Below are 25,826 nucleotides of genomic sequence, written 5' to 3'. Positions count from 1 at the left end.
CAACCCTGCCACCTGCTGCCACTGAATGAAATAAAGCTCAGCTCTTAAAGTCAAATTTCTTTCCCCAAAGAGCATGCATTGAGTACACACATAAACACAGACCCTAAAAAGGCAGTGGGTTCCTCATGAGCGCAATGCTAGCTTGCTGTTACAGGGTTTATTTTAAAGCTATTTAAAATCAGATGGCAGGAGTAGACAGATGGCATATATCACCATACTGCCATTGCCTATATTACCTTCTTGATTATCTCAGTTTCCTTCCACACATCAAATACATCATCCCCCTCTGAAAATACCATTCATCCCAGAAAAACTTAACTACCCCCAGCCATGCTTCACTCCCTTTCTGGTTATCTTGTCACATCTCTCACCCAAGCAGGTAAGCAGTTATACCACAGAAGAGTTCAAGAATACTCAAGCGCAAGTGGCATTTCCAGGCTGTAGAGCGGTGCTCATTACAGGATTTTCCTCACTGCACGTATCAGAGGATCATCTTCCTGCGCTTCTTGTCCCAAGTCCAACTTCCTTTCAGGAAGGACTCGCATAAATGGGCTCAGCTGCCTCCCAGCAGTCTTACTTTGAACTCTCACTGCTTGTACCCCTGCACTCTTAAAAACTTTTTCTTAACCCTTGCTCAACTTCCCTCTCATAGCCCATACTACAGCACTCCCTCCAATCCCACTTTTACTCCAGGTGTCCTGTTCTTGCAGGAACTAACCACCAATCTCTGCTCTCACCAACATCTTTCACATCTACAGTAGATCTGAGCTCTCTACTAAACCCTACAATAATGGGCAATGGAGAGCTTTTAACAGACTTGCCATTTTAGTAACCCCATCATGTGCTGCTGGCTCAGAATTCTTCACTCCATGTAAAGTTTCCCAGTAAGCACTTGCCAATTAGCATTTTTTTCAGAATTAAAGGGCAAAGTTTATATATATAAACAGTATAAAATATTTTTTACAACTCATATTTCTTCTAGCCTAACCTGGAATGCTCATGGCATCAGCAAACATAAACCAAATCTGCATTGTTATAGTTTGCTGGTCTCCATGTGTGGCACTTACTCCCTTCCTCCTCCATATTCTCTCTTCCTTCCCATGCTACATACCCAGATATTTTCACACAGTACACTTCCAACAATGCAGGTGGTTTTTCTAAAAATGCCAGGTCCTTGCAACATCCCCAGATATTAGCCTTATTAACGGAAGAGCTGAAGGTACATGGAAAAACAGCACTTTAGCTCTTCCCCATTTATTCAATCTCCCTCAAGTAAGATCACCAAAGGTAATAAGCTCACAGGTTTAGCAAAGATGAGTGAAAAACACTCATAACTTTTGGATAGTTTTAAGGAAGATAGGTGTAGAAACATAACTAAGAAAAATATTTCAACTTTAAGAATGAAAAGTCCATTTTTAGGTTCAAAATATTATTTAACCCCAAACACAATCTTATCCGTAAATCTGTCAAGCACTGCTTTTTTTAGAGCAAAACCCTTCACTTTCATAGGAAAGTGCTCAATCTATACCCCCTGAGGCAATACAGGTCTAGAAGCTAGGAAAACAGGTGGAGTGATGACAGGGAATACAGAACATGTTACGTGTGTTCAATCATATCTGTGTACCTCCAACACATAAACTTACTAAATTATATACTTCAAATACAAATTGGCAATTAGCTAAAAAGAACAAAATCAAACAATAGACAACCCCACCACCATCACCACCAATTCAGTTCCATTTTCACTCACCTCCAAAAGAAGCTGGAATCCTTCTCTTTTCTTAATTTCCTCCACTAGATATCTGTAATCAAAAATGCAGGGTTTTAAAGCATAGAACAAAACAATACATACAGACAAAAAGAAAAACAGGTCTTGAACATGTACACACTTCCTTTTTTTTTTTTTTTAATTTTTCTTTTTTTCCCCCCAAAGAAACCACAGAGTTAAACCTCATTTCTACCTGCTGTGAAAATGCAGTAGCTATCAGTTCCTGGAAACAAATGAAGGCTATAGCCAGCCAAGGAGCACTGAGGAGAGGCCAAATTCTGTCCTGAGGCACAGATTTTCAGTGGAGCTGCAAGGCACAAATTGATCCTATTTGCATCAGGCTGTGAACTTTCCCAATGCAAATATCCATTGATGTTGTGCTCTACAAATTAATTCCTCCATCTCTTTTTCACAAGTGCTGATGCTGTGCTGCCATGTTATTTCATGGTCACCCTGACATCTCCTGCACTACTGTTGTCACCAGGACCTCGTAGTTTAGCCCATGTACTTCAGGCCCATCAATTTTCCCAGTACTGTCCTTGTCCCACACTGTACACAACAGTGCACATTTCCATTCAGTGAGCCATGGCCGATGCACAGTAATCCCTGGCCTTCCTATGCTAACAATGCATTAAGTATTTATTTTCACTTTCATGTGTCAATACGAAAAACACAGAAGCCTTCAATGAGAAGACGGGTTTGAATCAAAACTTGGGATCCAAACAGCTTCAATTTATATAAATTTGTTAAAATGTGACTTCAACTTTTCTTGGGCACATGTCACACAGGAATTCTGACGCAAAGAGCACACTTTGACATAGCTGGGAGCTCTCTCTTTATCCCTCCCTCAAAGCCTTCCAAAGGAAAACACCAAAGAAATCACCTCAAATTCACACAGTATTTCCATGTCAACAGAATTATAGTCTTCACAAAGATTTTGCTGTGTAACAGTAATAAACCTGAGACAGTTAAACTGCTGATGGTGTACAAGTTTGTTCCTTTGTTGCATCCATTTGGTATTTTCTCGCCTGAGCTGCATTACCGGTCATCACACAAATAATTCTTTTACTCACTACTTGAAGAAGAAAAATATTGCCAAAATAACCCACCTCAGTCCTATCCACATGCCTGAAGCCTGACCCTACAGGGACACCTCTAGCACAGTTGTATCTGCAACACCTGCTGTTCCGCAGACATGCTGCAGCAATGGGTTGGCTAGGGAGGCAGTAAACGATATCCTAGATGGTACACATTTTTTCAGAACAGAGCATGGGGAGTTGTCACAGTGTTCATCATTAACAAGTATTGTGCGTGTGACTTATTACCTCTTAGCACACATCCCTGCAGAAGGACTGCTTGTGGTGGGGTGCCAGTTCCCACGACATGCAGGTCTATGGGTTGTGTCACACTGTGCCCTGCTGAGGTGTTTCCTCTCACCATAACAAGATGGTGTTCTGGGTCTTTTCTGCCATGACCATTTAGATCCCACTGTGTGTGTTTGTTTGTTCCCTGGCTGTTAATGCCCACACTCCTGTTTACGTTGCAAGAGAGGCATGCTGAAAGGTAAGTAGGAAGCTAGATACCATGTGAGCATGTTGGGGAGAATTTTTTTTTTTGAGGTCTTGAACTGGTAGAGCTATTTCACAATGCTTAATACCCTGCCCTATTACCAGAAGTGCCTTTTTTTTTTTTTTTACACAACCATCTGACATAGGATGTCGTTCAAGTTCACAACACTGTTAATCATGTCCTTAACTGCACTGCCAATAGCCTAAGAAGGCAGCCATTAGAAAATCCATCACCCATGATTTATCTTGCCAGGACCATTTGATGGCAGTGGAGCAATTTACTTTGTGCATCTTTCCACAGTTGACAGTAGAGTTTTATTATCATGTCACAGTTGTAGAACATCAGAGGGGCTTGAGTCTCAGTGAGGACTGGAGTGCACAGAAAAGCAGTGTTTGCTATGATTAAGCCTTGCAGAAAATGAGGGGTGGAGATCTGCAGTGAAAGTAGACATATGTCTGCTAAGAGTGGGTGTCAGAAGAGGAATCAGGCAGAAAAACTGCAAAGATGCTAAAGCATGAAAGGCAGAGGTGGTTATAGTTGTATTTTAAAGCAGTTTACTTCTATTTTCTTTTTTGTGTACTTCATAAAGCAAGATCCCTGTATCAAAAATAACTAGGGGGAAAAAAAAAAATTCCTGAAGTTAATAGTAGGATACTGTAGCATAGGTATTTTAAATATAAGCCTTTTCAAACAGCATCACAATGTTCCTGAGATATCTAATACACTGAAAACATGATTCATCACCAGAACAAGAAGAAATTAATGGAATAGCCAATAAGCAAAGTTTGATGCAACAGAAATACATGCCTGCAATTACCCCAAAACCTCTGCAGCTCAGCCTGGCCATGGGGAAAAAAACATGTAATCTTGCTTTTAAATTCTGTAGTCGGGGACTAGTTTCAGAATTAATCCAGGTCTGTGTTCAGGAACGCTGAAATACTATCTTTGCAACATCAAAGTAAAACCTACTGTAACAAATGAGGAGAAAGCTGTGCAGCTGTTGAGTAGTTAGGAAACCTGGCATAGTGCCCAGCAAACCTGATGTCTCAGCTGCAAAGTGCCCACGTTCATGCAAACTCAAGATAGCAATGCAGCTACTGTAAAGAATATACTTCATCAGATAATGACTAAGAATTAAATTTGTTCTTAATGAGGAAAAAAAAAAAAACAGAGCAACAACCCAGTCACTCCTTAGAAGCACTACCAGCTGAATCCTAACATTCAAAGAAAATATCGATCCCAGAAAGGTCATTAATCACTATACTCTCTGTAAAACGACCTTGGTCAGTGACCTTGATAAGGCTGAATTCTCCTACTGATAGTGGAATGAATCACTTACTCTGTACAGACACAGAACAGTACAATGCTCCGCAATAAAAACATGGTGCAATTTAACCAGGAGACATTAAGGAACACTTAACCAGCCAAACAATGAGTGGCTTTAAAGAAATATAATAGAGAAAAAAGCCACAGCTCATTTGGGCTTCTCTGGTTTTGCTTTTCTCTTTTCATTCCTTTTAAATCCACTCTGGGTTTAGGCCATGAATATTTTTACCTTTTCTTTAAGTGACTTAATTAAAGTGAGACTATTCTTTCCATTTTCACTGGAGTAAATATTCAATTCTTTTCAACTTGGTAGTACATATAAAAAATAAAATGGCAATGTGATATGAGTAACTGTTTTCACATATTACTGAATTGACTTATGGTAATGTGTAGGTAGCCCAGGAACGGCTGAAGATTTCATTGTCGGTTATCTTGTATAAATTTCAAACAAATATGATACTCCAAGTGAATTCTTTTTAATGGGCCATTATCTTATTTCAATACTATTTCTTCTATCAGAATAAAAAATAACCTACGTATGGAAGTTTCTTCCCAGAAACTGAGACATCACCGTCACTTTAGAAATACCTTCTATCAAGAATTTTGCAGAATTCACTCAGTGCTGCAAGACCAAAAACTTAGTAAAATTGAACAGGGTGGGGCAGGGGCAAGGTGGGGTGAAAAATCACAAGAGGTGTTTCAGCCCCTAACAGAGCATAATGTAAGCATTAAGAACTTCAGCAAAACTGCTGAGAAAAAGCAAGCAGTATCTCAGAACAATATGCCTTCATATACCTCTACTACTTCTTAAGATTATGTTGGCTTTCTGTGTTTCCTCAGTCATGAGGAATGAAGTGAACAGAGGGGTTGCAAATTCACTTCTTGCTAGACACAGCTCAGAGTCTGGCAACTAGGGCTGCTTTTATATTAACGTTAGAACACACAGTTGTCAGAAGGTGTATTGCTAAACCTGGTTCAGATAATATAAATGTTAAACAATGTAGATTGATAATCTAATTTGGCTTTCTGTGTTTCCTCAGTCATGAGGAATGAAGTGAACAGAGGGGTTGCAAATTCACTTCTTGCTAGACACAGCTCAGAGTCTGGCAACTAGGGCTGCTTTTATATTAACGTTAGAACACACAGTTGTCAGAAGGTGTATTGCTAAACCTGGTTCAGATAATATAAATGTTAAACAATGTAGATTGATAATCTAATTTGGACTTCTATCTTTACCAGCATCTATGCTTATTGCTAAACGTAGTAATCACTATTAAATACTGCAGTAAATGTAATGACACAAATTATTATTCCTTCTACTATACAGAAACAAAAAGGGAGGGGGAATAAGTAACCATGTGGTCTGTCCCAGGACATTTCAGTCAATTAAACAGACTAAACATATTCAAAATTGTGAGGTAGTACCTAGCCAAAGCTAGTGCCCTGTTTACTCTCTCCTCGAGGCCTGTGGTTCCCAATGCTTTCCACATCAGCCAGAATTTGAACGCATCCGGACGCCTGCTGCACTGGATGGACTTGTCACCCGTGTCATAGCTGACATCATAGAACTTGTCCTGCTGGAACAGGTATGCAGCCTTGGCAGAGTAACACTTCTTCAGGAGGCCCTATTAGAAACACAATAGAGAGTTAGGTTGCTGATAAGCGTTTTTGGAAACTTTTTAACATCAAAAGCCAAAGCCTTTTTTTGCTGTCTGTACCAACTGCTTTGTAAAACAGCACTGGATGTGCAGGAAACTATCCAAAGCTTATGAACCCCGGATGAGCCTGAAGCCAGTGAAGTCAGCACTGACAACAAGGCAACCTTTTTTGATGATTTTATTCATAGTGTCACTGAAAAGTTGCATGTTGAAGAGGAATTCCAACTCAGATCTCAATCAGCCATGTGAGTGGGTACCACAGGAACAGTTGCTCAAAGGCATAAGTGGAGAGGGAAGAGGGAGAAGAAGCCTATGTACTCTGCTCCAGTCTATAGATTGGAAGAACAGCTCCTGAGGAGCTTCCTGTGTGTTCACAGAAGGCTCCATCTATTTCTTCTGTCTGACAAAGAACTTCACATATGGCAGAGTTAGTTGCAAGTACGGCAGATTTTAATACACTCCCCCCACACCACCCCTACCCCCAAAAAATGGTTTGCCCTTACCAGAAAAGGCAGTCTCTGAGGATTTAGCACAGGCTATCTGATTGTTTGACTGGAAACACCAACTGGAGATTAGTACAACCCCAATCGTCATCTCTTTTCGCAGTTTGGGCAAATTTAACATTTGAAAATAAGCCTTAGAAAAGATACTTTAGCGTACCCTAATTATGGTTTGTTAATGAAATTATTTTGATTCAGCAATCACCAGCCTCCAACTTCTGGGAGGCTGCCTGTGCAGAGATGAGCAGCAGAAAACAGACAAAGATAAATGAGTACAGTGGCAAGTTCTAGCAAAGAATAAAGCTTGGAAATAGAAAGCAAAGAGGCTGCTACAGGTTTAAAGGTACAGGGGAGGAGAAGAGGCATAGGGCTGGCATGGGCTAAAGCATGAAATATCAAAGTGTACTCTAATACTACAAAGTAGAGGGAAGGGCTGGCAGAAAGTGAGTTACAAAAGCAGAGATGAGGACAAAAAAAAAAAAACAAAACACCAAACCAATCTATAAGATAATACTAGAATAGAAATTTAAGTGAGGTTAAAAACATGGCTATGGCATCTGATTCAGATCTGTATCTAATTGACAGTCGAACCAGCAGTCTTCCATGCAGAACAGACCAAGGAACAGAAGTAAACAGCGTGACAAAAGTTGCTAAACAGTATCTCGAAGAGCACAATTCATTTTCCAATTCAATATCACTCTTCAATTTGAACCAACTGAAAAAGCATTTAAAATTTCATCCATTTCTCTGCATCTGCTGCAAGCCTGACTTTAAAATGGCAGTGTCTGACATCCCTCTAAGTGTCATATTCCCATAACAGTGATACAGTTCTTGATCTACATTACAATACACCACTAACAACTTTGCAACTGGCGATAAAATAGAGAAAAAAAAAGGTCAAGACAAAAAAATCCAAAGGAGAAATAATCCACTGGCACACACAGAATGTCTCACTCACTCCTAGCTTTTTAGTTTTCCCCAATACTAAAACCAAAACGGAAAAAAAATAAACCACCCACCTGCACACCTATTTGTAGAGCACAAAAGGAGAACACCACCAAAGGTTTCTCCACAACTTCTGTGGGGGTTTGACAATCCCATTGTAATGCTGGCGGTTGGTGAAAAGGACAGCAAATTTAGTCTGAATTCTTTAGCCATAGGACCAGCACATTCAGCCTCGTGATAAGACAGTTTGTTTGACAGCTTGGAAAAGAAAGGGGAAGCGGCTGCTCTCCCTCTGCAGAGTGATAACGTGCTGCTGCAGCACACAGTAGTCGTAGCTGGAAAGCCAGTGCTGGGCACAGGTTTGGTTTTTTTTTTTTGCAGTATCTAAGATTCTCATACCTACTTTCCAACTTTCTCAGGAAAGGAAGGGCAAGAAGATGACATTAGATACTGAAAAAAAGTCAAGCACTGAAGCACCCATCCTTTACAGTTTTTCTGCAGCTTTGTGTTCTCTAGGTAGCAGCTGCACAACAGGAACAGGAATCTGTTTGTCAAGCCATTGTGCCCTATTCACTTAGATTTCCGTACCTCGATTTTCATGGGAAACAACAAGTTTGCTAGATAGAGTATTTAAAAAAAAAAAAAAGGCAGCAACATCCAAAAATTTAAGTGAGTTGCTTTGTCTCTTACTGACTTTGAAATTTTGCTGTGTTTCTGCAGTGAGTGTATAGCAGGGTTGATCAATCAGGGCTATCTTCTGCCTTATCAGAATGTAATACAGCTGCACAATACAGGACATCACAGGATATTAGTTCCCCTCATGCCTGTCATCTGAGAAATAATAACTTTTCTTTGTCACAAGAAACTTAAACTCAGTTGGTAATATTACAGAAAGACTGAAAAGTTCACTTAAGATCACAGTACAGCTGCAGAGTTTCAAATGCTCTAGAGTGAAAACCCAGTAAGAATAAATAGTTCAATATCTCTGAGTGAAGTCAAATTTCTGGGAAGATATTTCATTTTAAAAAGAGAAAAAAGCAGGTAGTGTCCTATTCTCCTGATGCATCCAAAGCTGACAAGATATGCGGGCTAGATGACCCTTTTCCATGTGCTTATCTTACTAATAACACAACACGCTCATTTTTTAAGGTACTGCCTACCGCCAATCTCCAGAGGCAGGTACAGTGACATCCTCCAGCATGTCACTAGAGCAGAAACAAAAATGATGTGTTCTGAGAAAGAAAGGAATATGCCAGAGAGTGAATATGCAAGAAGGTAAGAGGAAAAAGAGAATAGAAGAGAATGTTGCAGAAGAGACTCTGGGGGGGAGGAAGACAACAGAAATGGAAAAAAATGAAAGATAAATTTTATGCTCAAGAAAGCAGCTACTCCATGATCTCTCCTGTCTCAAAAGTGATAGATTCAAACATGCTGAAGACATAAGAAGTCATCTCAGTTTTCCTAGTCAAATGACGGAAAAGTAGAAGAAAAAAAAAAGGAAAAAAGTATGCTTCCTAACAACATTCTTAGTCCCAAGAAGACATCAACAGTTTTCCACACAGTAACTGAGCCGCTCCATCTGTTCAGAAGAATTGTAAAAATTTCATTAGAATTGTTCCATCTGACAAGTTTGAGATTCTTTCTTCAGCATCTTTTATCTTTCTACCCTTTGTGCAGAGAGTAATGGTAGTGCTTTGCCTTATACTGGGGCTGTTACATTTTAGAAAATGGAAATACAACTTTCACAGAGGCCGAGTCCACTATGAAGTTTCAAATAGCCCTCATTTTGATAGTCTATGGATAGTCGTTGTGTGTTTTAATTAATGACAAATGAATAATTATTGATACTGAAATCAATATATAAGAACTCCAGTTTCAAAATTCAATATATTTTTCTCATTTAATACACTTACCTACAGCAAGCCTTCTGATCTCTATCCATTTCCATTCCTAGTTAAAAGTGAGTTTCAATTTCATTAACCAAGCATCTTTGTCCCCAGGCTTTTTCCCCAGGACAAACATCTTCCTGACTTGCCTCATCTGAAGCTATAAGGACAATCTTTTGAATGGCATACTTGAAAATTCTCAAAAGCAGTGCAGTGCAAAAGGCCAACCCTGTAATTCACGTCAAGATGTGAGAAGTAACCCCAAGTAGAAAGCAATGGGAATAGAGTATTTCCTGCAGCTGCCCTGGAAAGAAATCAGAGAAGTAGATATCTTTGTGATACTGCTAATGATGTGAAAGAGATTACACTGTAGATGGCTACCGTGATCACCTCAATCAATTATATTCTGTGCTAAACTGGGGCTTCATCTAGCTAAAATCTTTGAGACTTTATTTTTAACTAATAAGTGAAAATTCTGCTCATTACCTAGAATTGATTGCTGATTACCTAACCTAGTGCTACAGTCTAATGAGTCAGAGAACTTTGGCCTTGGTGAAAAACATTACTCTCTATTTATATGGTGATAATATTCATGTCTATACAGATTATAGCAAGGACAAATTGGAGTAGCTCTGTGGTTTTACAGGAGTTACGTACAACCCAAGACTGATTCATAACATTTTAAGAACATATAAGAACAAAGTTGACTCACTAATGTTTTGAGAATATCTCTCCCTCTAGCTTTGTCTTTAAACAGTCACTGCAATTCACGCCTCTGCAATACAAGTATTTTCTAAGTCTATCTTATTACAAAAGTGATGAAAGTTACTCAGGGTATAGCAGTGAAAAATGGATAGCTGTACATTTCTTGAGTGCTTTAAGCACTGAAGAACTACTGTTGTTGATCTGAGCTTTCACAGAGGATTAACCAATCTCTCTTGCCCTGTGGTAAAAATGTTTCTCCCTTCTAATCAAGTCAAACACATAATTGTCTTTCCTCTCTCTCCTTGCTTTGGAAATCATTCCTGTTTTGTTTCACTACAGCTGGAAGATACTCTTCTATTGTCATTTCACTGTAGTTTATCCCTTTTTCTTCAACCTGTATAGGAAAATATTTAAATACAATCCTTCATTCTAATAATCTAGCTGCAATGTCTTAAGCTTCTTAACATTGCTAAATCACGCACCTTTATTAATGCTATGTGGAAAAAACCCCCACACAAACCAAACCCAGTCACTATTACTTTTGCTAATGGGAAATCAGAGTCCTACCACTGCACCAGAAATGTGATGATTCCTTCTAAAGATTATGTTTTCGTACATAAATAAAATACAAAAAGTTTGGGCTTGTTAAACAATCAATACCTTTAAAAAAAAAAAAGAGAAAGAAAGAAACATTTGGCTGCTTATAATCACCTAACCCTAATCCTGAAGCAGTCCACAGTCTCCAAACGGACCTCAAAGCAAAGGGGAAGACAGGCGAACAAAAATTCCTTAATCAGACCCTGAAAGGGAGTTAGGATTTAATTCATAAACGAAACTTAACACCTATGCTTTATATTTTGCTGCTCTGATTCCTTGCATAATTCTCAATTTCAGAAACTACCAGAGGTTTCTTGAACACTCACTAGCAGAATAAAGCATGCCAAATTTTACCAGCTCCCATCTCAGCACCCAGCTCCTACTGAAACATCCTAACAACAGTGTGAAGGAAATACGCTCACGTATAAACCTCTGCTCCATCTACAGCCATGGGTATTTATGTAATTTAGGAGCGGTGGAACAAGTTCCAAAGTAAGGAACTGATACACTTAGTCTTCCAGACTCTTACTGGTGTAAAAATAGCATTTTTAATGGGAAACTAGGTCCAGCTGCCAGTTCCAGATCTGGTATGAAGATGATTAAAGTGAAGAAACACCTTTCTGCCAAAGTGTCTTAAAAATGCATTTGATCTTTTTTTCTTAAAGATTTATATTCCAACACTTAAAAGCTGATAAGAAAGTATTCAAATTTATATGTGCTTCTATTTGCATATAAAGACCACACTGGAACATACAGAAAACATGTATATGCCAATATTCCAGGAATTAAACACAGAGTGAAACACCCTCTCCTCCCCATGCAGATAAGTCTTCCACTTTCCAGCATGTGTCCCACTGTACAACAAGATCGGATTGTATGATCAGCAATACTTGGGTTTTCAGCCCTCCACTGCCTAGGATTCAGCCCTACAAGTGCTTCCGGCACAACACTGCCTAGCTGTGATGTAGAAGTGGAATAGGATTACTCTATCAGATGTTACACTCCATGGAAGGAGAATACAGAATGGCTGCCAGAGCCCTGAAGTTGGAACAGTGTTTGTGAAGTGAGCCTAAATGCCAGGGCAACTAGAATATTTCATTCCTCTTTTTCTTCCTGAGAAAATTCCACTATCCAGCCTAAGTAGTCTGAACATTACCTGGGGCAATATCTATGTACTTGGCCTAATTAGTTAAAATACAGCACTGAATTAATCCTAAACTTGCAATTAAGACACCACATTAATCTTCGTCAATAAATTCATTCTGCTTGTTTTTCATCCTAGAATAAAGATAAAGTGATGGACAGGTAATCCTGGAGTCTAATCCTCTTTAATCCCACAGACTCTAGTCTAAGGAAATGAGGAGGCACACTTCTCCTTGCTGTCCTGCCATGTCTCACCCCTAACTTGGAGCAATCAGCTCCAAGAGAGCACTGATTAGCATCTATGCTCTTTGGTCCTTATCAGTTCTTACTACCAGGAGTTAGTATCCAGTAACACACAGAGCTAACCACTAGCAACTGAATAGAAACTATCAGCTATTTTCACAGAGATTTATAAAGTTATTAACAAATCACGGCCACAAAATAGGGATGCAAACCTCAAGGGCTCCATGTCCTCATGATGTTCAGTCACTCATAAGCTATGAAGTATAAGCTAAATCTCACCCCTGATGGTGGACAAGGGGGATAAGTTTTAGTAGAGCTCAGTCTGAAAGAAGACATGAAATAATTGACCTCTTACTGGTTTCTTTATTAAGGTAGAAGAATTCCACACAGATATAGGCAGGGACTTCTACCACATTGCAGAGTAATACCACTTTTGTGCCACTTGAGATCACAGCTCTGTTGTTTGCTTGCTAGACCTTTTATTAGTCATTGAGAACTTTTGGAAAGCCTAAATCACCCTGGGCATGAGGAAGGACTAGTAGAATGAGGAAAGAAGGCTTAGCACCATGACCTGTGTGTTCTCTGACACCTATCCCTCTGCTTTCCCACTCTGGTGCACCCATGTAAGGGGACACAAAGAGTAGCTCTGCCTGCTTTAAACAGAGACGCAGTACTGCTGCAGTCCCAGTGGATGACAGCTATTCTAAGGACTTTGATGAGCTTGGTGTTGAAGTGCTGCAGACCCAGGTGACAAAATACTCAATTCCAAATGCAAATCATGTACAGAAGTTAACTAGGAAGGGCACCAGCTGCAAAATTTGACCACCACTGAGTACAGTGATTTGGATCACTTTGACCCTGCTCTTTCATTCACCCTTTATTAATCTTGTAGTGAAATTCAGAATAATATAATTCAGTCTTTGCACTGCAGTGTAGTAGAACTGATTTGCAGTTGTATTCTAATTATTTCCACATCCATATTACAGCAATGACAGCCTACCACATTTAAAGAGGGGGAAAAAAAGAAAAAAAGGGGGGAGGGGAGGGGAAAAGGACAGGAGGACTTACGGAGTTGTCTTTCACGAGAAGAGCACAGCACTGGATTCCTGCCAACAGCATTTTATGGGGATTCCAGGCCACAGAATCAGCCCTGCAAAATTTATAAATGGAGAAAGGGAGATGGAAATTGCACCTAAAATCATGGGTAACAGAGAATGAAAAATAGCCAAACACAATCCAAGCACACCAATCAGAATCCCCATTTTTTCCCCCATACCTATAGGTTCAGAAATTTCTCCAGTTAATATTAATATGTACTTTGAAAAATGCATCACTCCTGGAGGCCAATAGGCCACACAACTTCCATCTTAGTCCCTGTTAAGTGTGTCCATGGACTCAACTGACTTACCTGTGAATGCCATGAAGAAGTCGGCGATGCTTCCTTGATATCAAAGCTGAGCCACCCCAAGAAGCCTGTTAGGACATTTATAGAACCAAGAGAATATTATTTGTATAGAATTCTTTTGATAAGGCTTCAACTAATAATTTCTGAAGATGTTTCAACTCATTTAAAATTTAGGTTACTACACAGACAGTGGTCTAAATTTTGCCCTTAGTATCATCTACTGAAATAAAGATGGCAGCCTGGGGCTATGCCTAAAATAGAGAAGCTGATTGCTTGTGCCACTACGTGAGCCACAAACTGCACCGTCCCTTCCACATAAGCAAAGCACAAACTAAAGTGTCCTTGCATAATGAGACCCATTCCTGATACTGAATCAGAGATACTTCCTTTCCCTCAGCCTAAACCTACGCAGAGAGAGCAGAAAACCCCAATTAGCCTATCTTCTTCCTGCTAGTTGTTTACTTTGAGACATTCACAAGGGAAGCATACGAGAGAATTATAAACTCTGCCAATTGGGAAGTCCAGGCTGAGATATTCCGCAGAGTTTGCATATGAAAAGTGAAGTCAGTGAATAGGCAATAGCAGCATTTCTGTCACCAGCAATCCAACTGACATTAAAACAGAGTAAGACTCAGCACATCTACCTCAGGTCATCCAAGAACTAGGTATGTGCCCTAAGAGTCATTTAGATCTTCTCTGTAGCGAGGATCTCTCCACCAAAACTCCTTATTGAGTGTCATCTTATCTATTCTAGATACCTGACACCTTTTACAGACGGTCTCTCTCCATGGACTATAGAAGGAAGACAGACAACAAGGTTTTATTACACAGGCTTTATTTCTGCGCAACGGGGGTCAGGGAAGGTGATTCTCATCCATGAATTCTGCAAAGATCCCATTTCACCCATCAGGTGCTGTGAATCTTCAGTTCTCAAACAACATTTGTCCACAGGGGTGGGGTGGGGAGAACACTCAACAAACAACAGACATGTCATACAGTGTATTATTAAGTATGAAAACCAGGATTTTCACTGTTCATGCAGACAGAATCCACTTAAGCAAATTTCCTGTGAAGTCAGCAAGGTTCCTCAAAGATGAACAGGAGGCAACAGTTCACAAAACATTTGCACTCAGCTTATTTTTAAAAAAAGATTTATACATATTGGGCTAATGAATAAAAAAATAAGTCACTGAAGTGAAGATTCCTGACCTAAGCATAGAAAACATGTTTGTTTGGCTGTTGGTTTTGGTTTTGTTTTTTCTTGAAAGAAACAGATGTGATAGCTCATCTATGAATTTAGCATCAGCATTTGCTTCACAGGCCATACATTAGGAATAAGATCTACTATCTCTGGGAGACAGGAATGGTAAAGGCTCACAAGGGAAAAGAAAGGTTGATAACTTGTCTTAACACACGTCGTTCTCATTAATGCAGTATATTAATGCACCACATCATATTTTATGTTGTCATGCTCACAACATCCTTGTTGAGGAAAGGGCTGCTGCTAAACTTACAGGTGGGGCCTAAGGTAGGAAATTATTTGCCTCAAACTATATGAACCATAACTTGAAACTGGGATCCTCCAGCTAGCCCATATTTTCCATGTTACAGGAAGACTATGAAACTGGACTTCCTATTCACAGACAAATTTTACTCTTCTCATTCTATGATACAATAAAGTCAAAAGAATAACGAAATTATTTCCTCATTTTCATAACTCATAAGCAACCCATTGAAATACAATAAATCTTTACAAAATTCACATTCAAAGGTGTCTGTATTTTAAAAAGTTTATATTTTTACACTGTCTCTGAAAAACAGGGCTGGCAAGCCCCTCAAGAGGTCTTCTCATCAGTATGCTACCTCCAAAGGTTTGTCTCTTCTGGAGATTATTAATCAACGAACACACCCTGCTTGTGATTAGCATCAAAGCAAAAAATAAGGTGCAGGGAGACATCAGGAATTCCTGCCTCCACAACACTATTAGCACTACTTCCTTCCTTTCTTTTTTTTAAAGACTCCTGCTGGAGATCTAGAAGAGAGGGATCATAATAGTGGAAGTCCAGGCAACTCCACCACCTTTCAGTCTCTCTTTGAGTCAGAGTAGTGCAAGATGAATTTGTGCTCCACGCTTAGGGATCCAGGGCTGGCAAAACCCAAAAATCAATGAAAAGGCACCTAAGAAGACTGAGAATCACTGGCTTTGTCTGGTTTTAAAGACCTCTAATGATGGAGGCTGCACAAATTAACCACTTAATTTGTGTTTAACAGTAACAACCCTATGGATTTAAAATCTCAGATGTTACTGTTTGCCATTCCTGCAATGGGCTGGGAAACAGATTTTTCCTTTTTTCTTTGCAGCAGCTTTTAAAGCATCTGTAGACTATTACATATTGTCTCCGTCTTTTCTAGTTTAAATAACAACAGTACTTTCACTCTTTCTTCATTGGTAATAATTTCAGGATACGGTTCTGTTTATCCTCACTGCTTTACTCTTTTTTAAATTTTTCTCCTGTAGACGCTTAACCTTCTTGAAATGCAGCTTTTTATTTGGACGCAAGCTAGATAAAGTAGATGAAGCACCAAGCAGAAAGAGAGAATTATCTTATTTATCTTCTTCGTTCAGTTCTGAAAGACATTTAACCCTACTTGAAAATGCTTACAACCACTGATTTGTGATGTACTGCAAACCCCAGATCTTTTTCTGAAGATCTGCTGTTTAGACAGCAATCCTCAGGCCGTGTTTATGCAGTTTATTCTTACAGCTTGAACTGTAATAATCACTCCACTGTCTTTATTGAACTGTATAACCTAGTTTTTCCACTTCTTTTTTCCTCCAAACTGTCAAGATCTCTTTGATTTCTAATCCTGTCCTCCCACAGCCTCTTCCAGTTTCATGTCATCCTCAAATTTAGTCACTGTATTCTTTTTTATCCAAGTTATTATAGGAAATAGCCAGACAACTTCTAATTGAGGATGAACCTTTGTGGAATCCTACTCAAAATTTTTTCCTCTTTCAGCAGTGAACCATTGGTAACTGTTCTCCAATTATGCTTTTCCAGCCAGGTTTTCACTCACTGCCACACCTACAGCTTGGCAATGTTTTTCTGGCTTTCTGCTGAGATATTGCCATGACACAGTAAAGTTACCTGTTTCTCCTCCATCTGTGAGACTACAGAAGGAAGATACATTGATAAAACTTGATTGACACATTTTGTTTATGACAAATGCAGCTGACTGCAATGCAGGGTAGCTCAAAACATGAAGATTAATATTATCAACTGTGTCCCATGCAATGTAATTAGTAACTAGATATGAGAAAATTAGTGTTTCATATTCAGCTGAACGATGGGAATCACAGTGTTCACTGTGTGATTAAACTAACTACCTAAGCACAGCCTAATAGGTCAAACCTGATTTTCTTTACTGGTCTAGCCACAGGAAAAAAAAGTCAACGTAAGAACCAGCAAGGAAGAAAATACTCATACACAATATTTAAAGCTACATGAACACAATACATGACATACATAAGAGTTGTGGCTTGTGTGCATGTTGATGATGGAAAACAAATCATTAAGAAAGGCATCATAGGTGTATGATAGAATACAGTAAGCAACTTAAATTTGTGTATGAATACTGTAACGTGCACAAAATAACCCTGGTTAGTCTCTGCACTTAGGCTGTTGAGTGGCTTGACTGTTGGGACAGTTTGGGTTTATTGGTATTATCATCTTCAAACAACCTTTACCTTAAACTCCCTTTTTCCTTTATGTTTGTCTCCATGTGAGAATTTATCTACTATTTCTGACTTCATTGAAATTTATCTTACTGAAGCCCACTGATTTTATGTTGATGTTCTCCCTTTTGCCCTTCCTAAGAATCATGAGCTTTATCATTTCATATTTAATGAAAAGAGTCTCCCTAAGGCTACCATATCAATTTTCAGGATCAGAAAATATTCTGAAATGAGATATATCAGTGTAAATCTGGAAATAACACCACCGACATTCTCATACAATATTCTTATAAACAGCTCTCAAGACCATCTGCAGTAGATAATCCTGATTCCCATCAACGATACAGAAAAAATCCTAAATTAGACAGAACTTTCCTTGGTTTTTAATCTTTGTTTTAATTGTACTGTATCTTTCTTTCCTCCAAAGTTGCAGGAGGCCCAAACAGCAGTACTCACACACTATAACTCAGACTGCATAATGTGTAAATCATTCAACAAGAAGCCAGGCCTTTCAGAGGAATGTAGATCCTCAAAGCTTTAAAAATTATTATGTTCTTGCCTCTAAGGCTAGGAGGAGGTAGGTTTGCTTAAAAACGAACTAAGAAATCCAACCCTTCACTGTTTCTTGTACACTATTTCTGAATGGCAGATGCCAACTCTCACAGTACATTTTCACATATTATTCCAATAAACCCACTTCTAATGGTGCGGTGAGTGGGAAAAAAAAAAGGCACATTATGAATTACAGCCTGCTCATTTTACCATAGCACATTTGTGTATACATATTTGCCTGATGTCACTTACGTGGAAAACTTCCAGTCTCTTCCCCACACCCTGTTCTTATATAAATACAGCTAGAAACTTTAAACAAAAAATAAGAAACCGTCATCCAGTCAACTCTTCATAGAGGGTGAAAGATGGAAAAAAACACTGATAGAACTCATGAGAACTGTCAGGAGATTCATAACATGAATCACAACTTTACAGAATGATTTGTCTCCCAGACCATAAAGCCAATTTATTACTGTACATTTGTCCTTTTACTGGGAATCAATTAACATCTGGCAACTACAGTCACTGTTCAAACAGAAAATTAAGTTTCAGATATTCACTGACATTTTTACCTTAGCTGAATATGAGGCAAAGTTGGAAGATGAAAGTTAATTCTTCACAAAACACTATCAACTGCCGATGAAGTATAGTTCAGAATACGGCCCAGGTTCACCCCACCTAACTTTAGTTATACAGCTTCAGGGAGCAGGTTAGGAGAGTACTCATTGTCCTCCTACAGCTATTGGAGATGGCTCTAGCCATGCCTAGTCAACCAACACAGGTTCTGAACACATTCCTCCTTTTCCACCAGCTATACACAGACATGCAAGAGACTAGCACCTAACGTCAGTGCTGTTCTTCTCCTGAAAATCTGCTGTGTCATACTCCCCAGCACTCAGCCTTGAGCAGGCTTTGCAGACACTTTAAATACTAGTGTAAATTCTGCATCTTTGTCTCCAAGTCAGTAAGAAAACTATTCTGACTCACTTGTACAGAGACTTTATTTATTAATGCCTGCAAGACATTTATTTGAAACACTCATCACTGCCTATGTGATTTTTCTTTAAACAGTCAACATTAAACAAACACCTAAAAAAATCTAGAGCAGGTCTAGAAATCTCCATTAATGTTGCTCCAGACTCTCTCATTGCTCCATTGCTTTTCATCTAGCCATTCTGGATTTGTGTCACTGCACTTAAAATAATGCAATTTTAGAAAATATGAAGAGACCTAGTTTTAGAAAAATACATTTTCAGCTAACTCAGGCAGTAAAAAAGTTCAATGATTATTCCAAAAAGGTTCATGGATGGATTTTAATATCCAAACCTAAAATTATAAAGAAACGAGAAAAGAAAAATTTCTGAACAATTTAGGAAAACATAGAGAGATCTACAGGAGACTCAAATCTGTAAATATGAAACAGAATAATTCAGGACTGGCTGAGTCAGAAATATACCTTTATTTTAATCTGTGTTAACCATACACCACAATTCCAATGTGTCCATTCTCCAATAGAATGTGAAAAGAATCTGAAGTTATATTTGTACATAAATCACCCTTGAAGCATTTTTAGGAGGTAGCAAGAAGAAAAAAGAAATTGATTTTAAAATAGTTTTGAAATATAACCTGATAATGACAAAATGGATTTGACTGCTTGTCACAACCAAATTATTTGCTGGTTTTCAACACATGGAACAGAGACAAATCAGAATGTATTTCTGGCTTTGATGCAAATGAAATGTTATTAGAGCCCAACTTACTTCTACACAGAAACTTCAACAGTCAAAGAAAAACAGCAATTATAAAAAAGCAACACTAAACAAAGCTACACAGTATACAAACTCACGTCAACATGAAGCCAGAGGCCATGGTTTTCACAGATATCGGCAATTTTGTCCAGAGGATCAAATGCTCCCAGCACTGTTGTGCCTGCTGTGGCACAGACAAGAAATGGTGCTGATCCCTGCAATAGGATTCGAAACAAAAAATTGTCATTTGCACTTTTCATTTCCTCCCATATACCTGCAGAGCTAAAGTATAAAAAGGTCTAGGAGCATAGGACAGAGATGCAACAGTCTACATTTTAGTTTCCCAGCAGAAGGTTCTGCATTTAAAAGTACTTATAGTCTTAAAAAAAAAAAAAAAAAAAGCATTTTCCATTTCCAGTTAACACCATCCCAGGGTAGACTTCACCAGCTTCAGACTGTTTTGACAGATGCTAGTTTTGTCAAGATCAAAACATACCAGATATTTGACATCTCTCTTTATACACTGATTTCCATTTCTCAGTCTTCCACATTTCACTACCATATTTGCTGTCATTCCACTGAATCAAATCAAGCTACGAGCTCAGCCCGCAGGGTACCCGTGGAAGGGAATGACGCATCCTTCCAGGGCTGCCACCTGTGCTGTCTCTCCAATGTCCCTGTCCTCTGCTTAGTGAAGGGGAACCTTCACTTAGGGAACACCATACCTGGCATGTGCCACAACTGGGACAGTCTTCACTATCTGACCCCAATGACTGCCCTACAGCAAGGTGCTATTCCCTTGCTCTTTCCCCTGTCTAGAAAACAGGAAGGGCTGTTGATGGTAACTCAGTATTAGGAGAGAGATTACTGGAAATCTCAGTTTTAAGGTTGGACTGGTTGGATAAGGGAAACTGTTGCCTGGTTGCAGTCTCAGACAACCATCACAAGCCATCCATTTTGGTTACAGTGGCTTTGCTCATTGCATTCCTGTTCAACTAATAGCAGGAGAGGCAATTATAATAGCAGACTAGGTCACATACCCTGGCAGATGTATGTGCCTGTGCCTACTTAGGAGCAGGAACTGAAACAATGGGAAGTGGTAGAGTCTGTAACAACGCAATGAAACTGAGAGCATCAGCACCAGCAACATTGTGCAGTCTCATCTGCTGGTAAATACAAGCTGAAGAAACATCTCTGCGTGTTTCAACATCTGGCCCAATGCATGACAACACGGTTACTGAAGAGGCACTAAAGTTGTTACTAAATTATACAATCTGGGATCCCTGGAGTTCCTTTGCAGTGAATTAAATCTCTCAGATGATGTAAGTCTCTCTGCTGATGTAATTCAATGTACCTTCACTGAAACCAGACATCAGCTGAAAAATCCAGCTCTACACATGAGCCTTTGAAATCTGATCTCTTCTCTTTTTTTTTTTTAAAATGTGTTGCCACTTTTAGACATCTACTATAATGACAGACAGGTTTGATTCCCATTTACACCCTGACATTTTTATCCTTCTTTACCAATGTATAGGACTGTTAGAATGGTACATACTTATGAAATATTTGTATTATAAATATTTTTTACAAATTGCTAGAAGTAACCTTGTAATGAATTTAAATTAATCCCATACATTCACAAATAATTACCAGCTTATAATTCATTTCTTGGTTATTCATTCCTATACAATTTACAGAAGTCAATCAAACTTACAAATCAGCCTGAAGCTCAAGTACAAGATACACTTGCAAGTGAGGCAAAGATGTGTCTGCAGCACTTCACAGTTTCTGTTAGCATTCTCATCAATTTTCTCCCACAAATACATCAAAGTCAAAGCTTCCCCAGCAGTCAGCAGGTAACATGACTGAATATGGGGACAAGTCTAGGATCTCTACAAATGCCAAAGATTGTTACCGTTACCTTTTTCCACCACAAAGAAGTGAAATAAATTTTTATTCTTCTTGACAACATAGTTAAATAAATTTTCCTGACTAAATCCTCTAAAAAGACACCTAAGACTCTTGGTACTCATAGTCAGTGATCATTTTTTGCTACTACCACTAGCAAATACATCTTCTGTTGGCTAAAGGCATTAGAATATTTACTGTAATCCACTGAAGTGTCTTTCTGTAGTTGTAAAATAGCACTTTATCAAGGACAGACACACTTACTTTAGCTCTGGTGAAATGAAAACCTTTCAATATACCTGCAACTTCCATTAAAATGGAAGTGAAATAATGTTTCTCCTGTAAGCAGAGCATTTAAATATAGGACATTTGTTTTTAAATTGCAGAGCACCATACTGGGGTTAACTATTTTTTTTTATCATAAATGCCAGATTATTTTTTAAAACAACTACTACATTTATTATAACACCAACAAACAAAAAAAATCTGTTTTCTTAAGAGCGAAGAACTCATTCTCCTGCCAGTCTGCTTCCTCTTGCTCCATTTTACTTTAGTCTTTTTTTTTTTTTTTAATCGATAAAGTGCAGATGTCTTCCATGGATAATGCAAAGTACACGAAGAGGCAAGCAAGAGTGTTGCTAGGTAATTAGGGTCACTATGTATCTATAGTTATGTTATCTAGCATGAAACTCAAAGAGGAGATGGTTATTTGGCAGACGTAAAGGAGTGAAATCCAGTTGGCAGCCAGTCACAAGTGGTGTTCCCCAGGGCTCAGTACTGGGGCCGGTTCTGTTTCATATCTTTATCAATGACCTGGAAGAAGGGATCGAGTCGACCCTCAGTCAGTTTGCAGCTGACACCAGGTTGGGCAGGAGTGTTGATCTGCCTGAGGGTGGCAAGGCTCTACAGAGGGATGTGGACAGGCTGGATCAATGGGCCAAGGCCAACTGTGTGAGGTTCAATAAGGCCAAGTCAGGTCCTGCCCTTGGATCACAACAAACCCCTGCAATGCTACAGGCTTGGGAACAAGTGCCTGGAAAGCTGCCTGGCAGAAAAGGACTTGGGGGTGTTGGTTGACAGCCGGCTGAATACGAGCCAGCAATGTGCCCAGTTGGCCAACAAGGCCAATGGCATCCTAGCCTGCATCAGGAACAGTGTGGCCAGCAGGATTAGGGAAGCGATCGTCCCCCTGTACTGGGCACTGGTAAGGCTGCACCTCAAATGCTGTGTTCAGTTTTGGGTCCCTCACTGCAAGAGAGACATTGATGTGCTGGAGCGTGTCCAGAGAATGGCAACGGAGCTGGGGAAGGTTCGGGAGAACAAGTCCTGTGAGGAGCAGCTGAGGGAACTGGGTGTGTTTAGCCTGGATGAGGCTCAGGGGAGACCTTATTGCTCTCTACAACTACCTGAAAGGAGGTTGCAGAGAGGTGGGGGTTGGTCTCTTCTCCCAGGTAACAAGCGATAGGACAAGAGGAAACAGCCTGAACTTGCACCAGGTGAGGTTTACATCGGATATTAGGTAAAACTTCTTCTCCAAAAAGGGTGTCAAGCCTTGGAACTGGCTGCCCAGAGAAGTAGTTCATCCCTGGAGGCATTTAAAAGACATGTAAAAATGTGTTGCTCAGGGACATGGTTTAGTGGTGGGCTTGGCCGTGTTAGGTTAACTGTTAGACTCGATCTTTTCCAACCTAAACAATACTATCATTCTAAGATGTATCTAAATCAGGTCTCAGTGAAAGCTGTTGTGATCATGCCAGTGCATGACAGGACAGCACTGCCTTTGCTTTTCTATCAGCCACAACAGCAGGATTTCCCAAAGTAGGATTCCACAGTAGGCATGGTTGACACCATGGACATTGCACTGGATTTTGGTATTCACAGATTTTTAACTAAGGGCTGAGGTCTGAATTCTACTGCTCTCATGCACAAACTGGAAGCGAGAAATAAGGTGAACTAACCAAGCCAAAAAAGATGCTCTTTGCCTTAGAATTCACATTCAGTCCTCCAAGCTCTCTAAAATAAATTATGTTGACTGGAGTAAGTGCTGTCTTAAAGATTGTGCAAATGTATGTTAATGTTGTCTAAATACACACACCAGTACATTTTGAAATGCTGCCCTTTGACTTTCTACTTGGCAAAGTCCCTGGGGGAAAAGAGGCACAGGACAGAAACTTTGCGCTCTTGCTACAATACTAGAAAGGACCAAATTTAGCATTTGTGGCTTGTATGATGGTTTTAGAAACTAAGCCACATGTTACAGCTCTTGCTTACAGCCAAGGATAGAGCAGTATCTACTGTAATTAACTAAAAAACCTACTGTTTTCATTTACTGTTCAAAGAAAACAAACACTGCATCCATTTAAAAAAGGATCAAGGGCAAAAGAAATCCTAGTAGAAATGTGCTAAATACTTCAGAACAGTATTGTACTCAGGAGTTTCATTAGTACTAAATACCCTGTGGAATTTTTCTCCCTCATAAGAGTCTAGCAGAAATCTTGTTCCACTAGTCTGTAGCAAAGAGATGGCACCTGTAAGAAAGACACTGGTACATGAACTGCCCTATTTTTAAGATTTCACTCACTCTTAGTTTTCCTTCCTTTCACTCAGACACAAGCACACAGTCTGCATACACTCCTCTCCTTCAGCCTCTCTCCCCCTCTCACCTCTTTCCTGGCCCGTTGGACTTGTTTCTCCAGTTCCTCAGGTATCATCTTACCTCTAAGGGACACAGATTTAAAACTTTTTCAGTTACATTCAAATAGGTTGGCTATATACAGCACTACTGCATTTTAAAAAAGCTCGGAGACCACAGCCATGGCTTTTGCTTGCTTACCTTTCATCTGTTTTGATGAAGTAAACGTTCTCTGTACCAATACCCAGGAAGGAGGCTGCCTTCTTCATGGAATAATGACACTAAGTGAGAGACATAAGGGAAAAAAAAAAAAAAGTGGGCAATTAAAACAGAAGAAAGAAATTCCTTAGCACAGGGAACAGTGACACTGAAATTAATTTAATAGCACCTAACAGTCATGACAACAGCATATCCTAGCACAAGAAACAAACTGACAAAATTACACAGCACCAAGATCATCTCATATTTAACAGTTAATTACGCACACTAAACACTGGGGAAAATGAGACAAAAGAAGATGTGCTCCATGTTTAAGATGTTGTCTTAAAAAAAAAAGTTCTACTCCCTACCATTTTTTTAAAGTTGGTTCTGCATTAGAATCAAAAGTAAGTATTTTGAAGTGTGATCGGGGAAGAATTATTGTTTCAAAATGCTTTAACAGAACTAAGTAAAAAGTATCAATGAGTGTAAGAACCAGGAAATACATGAGAAGAACAGTCCAAAGGCTACTAAACTAAACAGCAACCAATGGGTCTGAAAGTCCAAAAGCACCACTCCTTGGAAACTTGACCCTTAATGAGGATGTGCCTTATAATATGTCTAAAGCCTCTTCCACTTTATCGTTGCAATTTTTCTCTGGACATCAGCTGTTGGCTACTGCCAGAGACAGGATACTATGCTAAACTGACCCTTGGCGTGATCTAGCAACAATCTTAATAGGATCAAGGAGCTCAAGTCCCAAGATTTACCAAAGCCTTTAGGTACAGTACAGTTGCGACTTCCAAGGCTTTCAAAGTCCTATCTCTGCAAAAGGATTTAAAATTCTTGGTGTTTAGACACCAAAGTTGTTCACATGAATGTGGGTCTTAGAAGCCACTACAAAAGCAAGCAGACTTTAGACAGGATTTAAGCACATCTTCAGAAGTGTTTAAATAAATATAGATTTTGCAAAAGGTTCCAGTCTGGATGAGTCTGCATTTTCCAGAAAATGAAGTTACTACTTCAGCAAAGGACTTTAGCTAGGTCTCACCACAGAGGCATCTTTGAATGATTACAGACACACAGCCCTCTTCTCACTTTGCACTGAATAAAGGGCATTAGTGTACAAAACCTGTGCAGCGAGTGTAGAAGAGGTCCCCTCAGCTGTTAAAGGATATTTATTCAATCAGAATGTAGTAAAAAGGCTCTGGTAAGGAGGATACTCTAGCCCACAGTCCACTATTTTTTACAAGCTTTTCTTCTGTTAAATCAAGCTCTTCTATTTTACCATATTTCTAACATCTGCC

General features: G+C 39.3%; 1 protein-coding gene across 1 annotated transcript in view; it reads right to left on the bottom strand.

Annotated features, from left to right (window-relative positions):
- GADL1 (glutamate decarboxylase-like 1) overlaps positions 1–25,826 on the bottom strand; it is a gene marked incomplete at its 3' end in the record, with an annotated part of 38,515 nt that overhangs the window by 1,493 nt on the left and 11,196 nt on the right. The window contains exons 6-12 of the mRNA XM_010153554.1: positions 24,523–24,602; positions 24,353–24,407; positions 19,880–19,996; positions 13,749–13,813; positions 13,409–13,490; positions 6,089–6,288; positions 1,751–1,802 (exon numbers count right to left, since the gene is read on the bottom strand). Of these exons, the coding sequence (XP_010151856.1) occupies positions 1,751–1,802; positions 6,089–6,288; positions 13,409–13,490; positions 13,749–13,813; positions 19,880–19,996; positions 24,353–24,407; positions 24,523–24,602 (651 nt within the window). The remainder of the gene's footprint in view (positions 1–1,750; positions 1,803–6,088; positions 6,289–13,408; positions 13,491–13,748; positions 13,814–19,879; positions 19,997–24,352; positions 24,408–24,522; positions 24,603–25,826) is intronic.

Source organism: Eurypyga helias, unplaced genomic scaffold (genome assembly GCF_000690775.1).
Source record: "Eurypyga helias isolate BGI_N326 unplaced genomic scaffold, ASM69077v1 scaffold13976, whole genome shotgun sequence".
NCBI lineage: Eukaryota > Metazoa > Chordata > Aves > Eurypygiformes > Eurypygidae > Eurypyga > Eurypyga helias.
The sequence above is the reverse complement of the archived record's forward strand: the minus strand, read 5'-3'. Positions and strand labels throughout refer to the sequence as shown.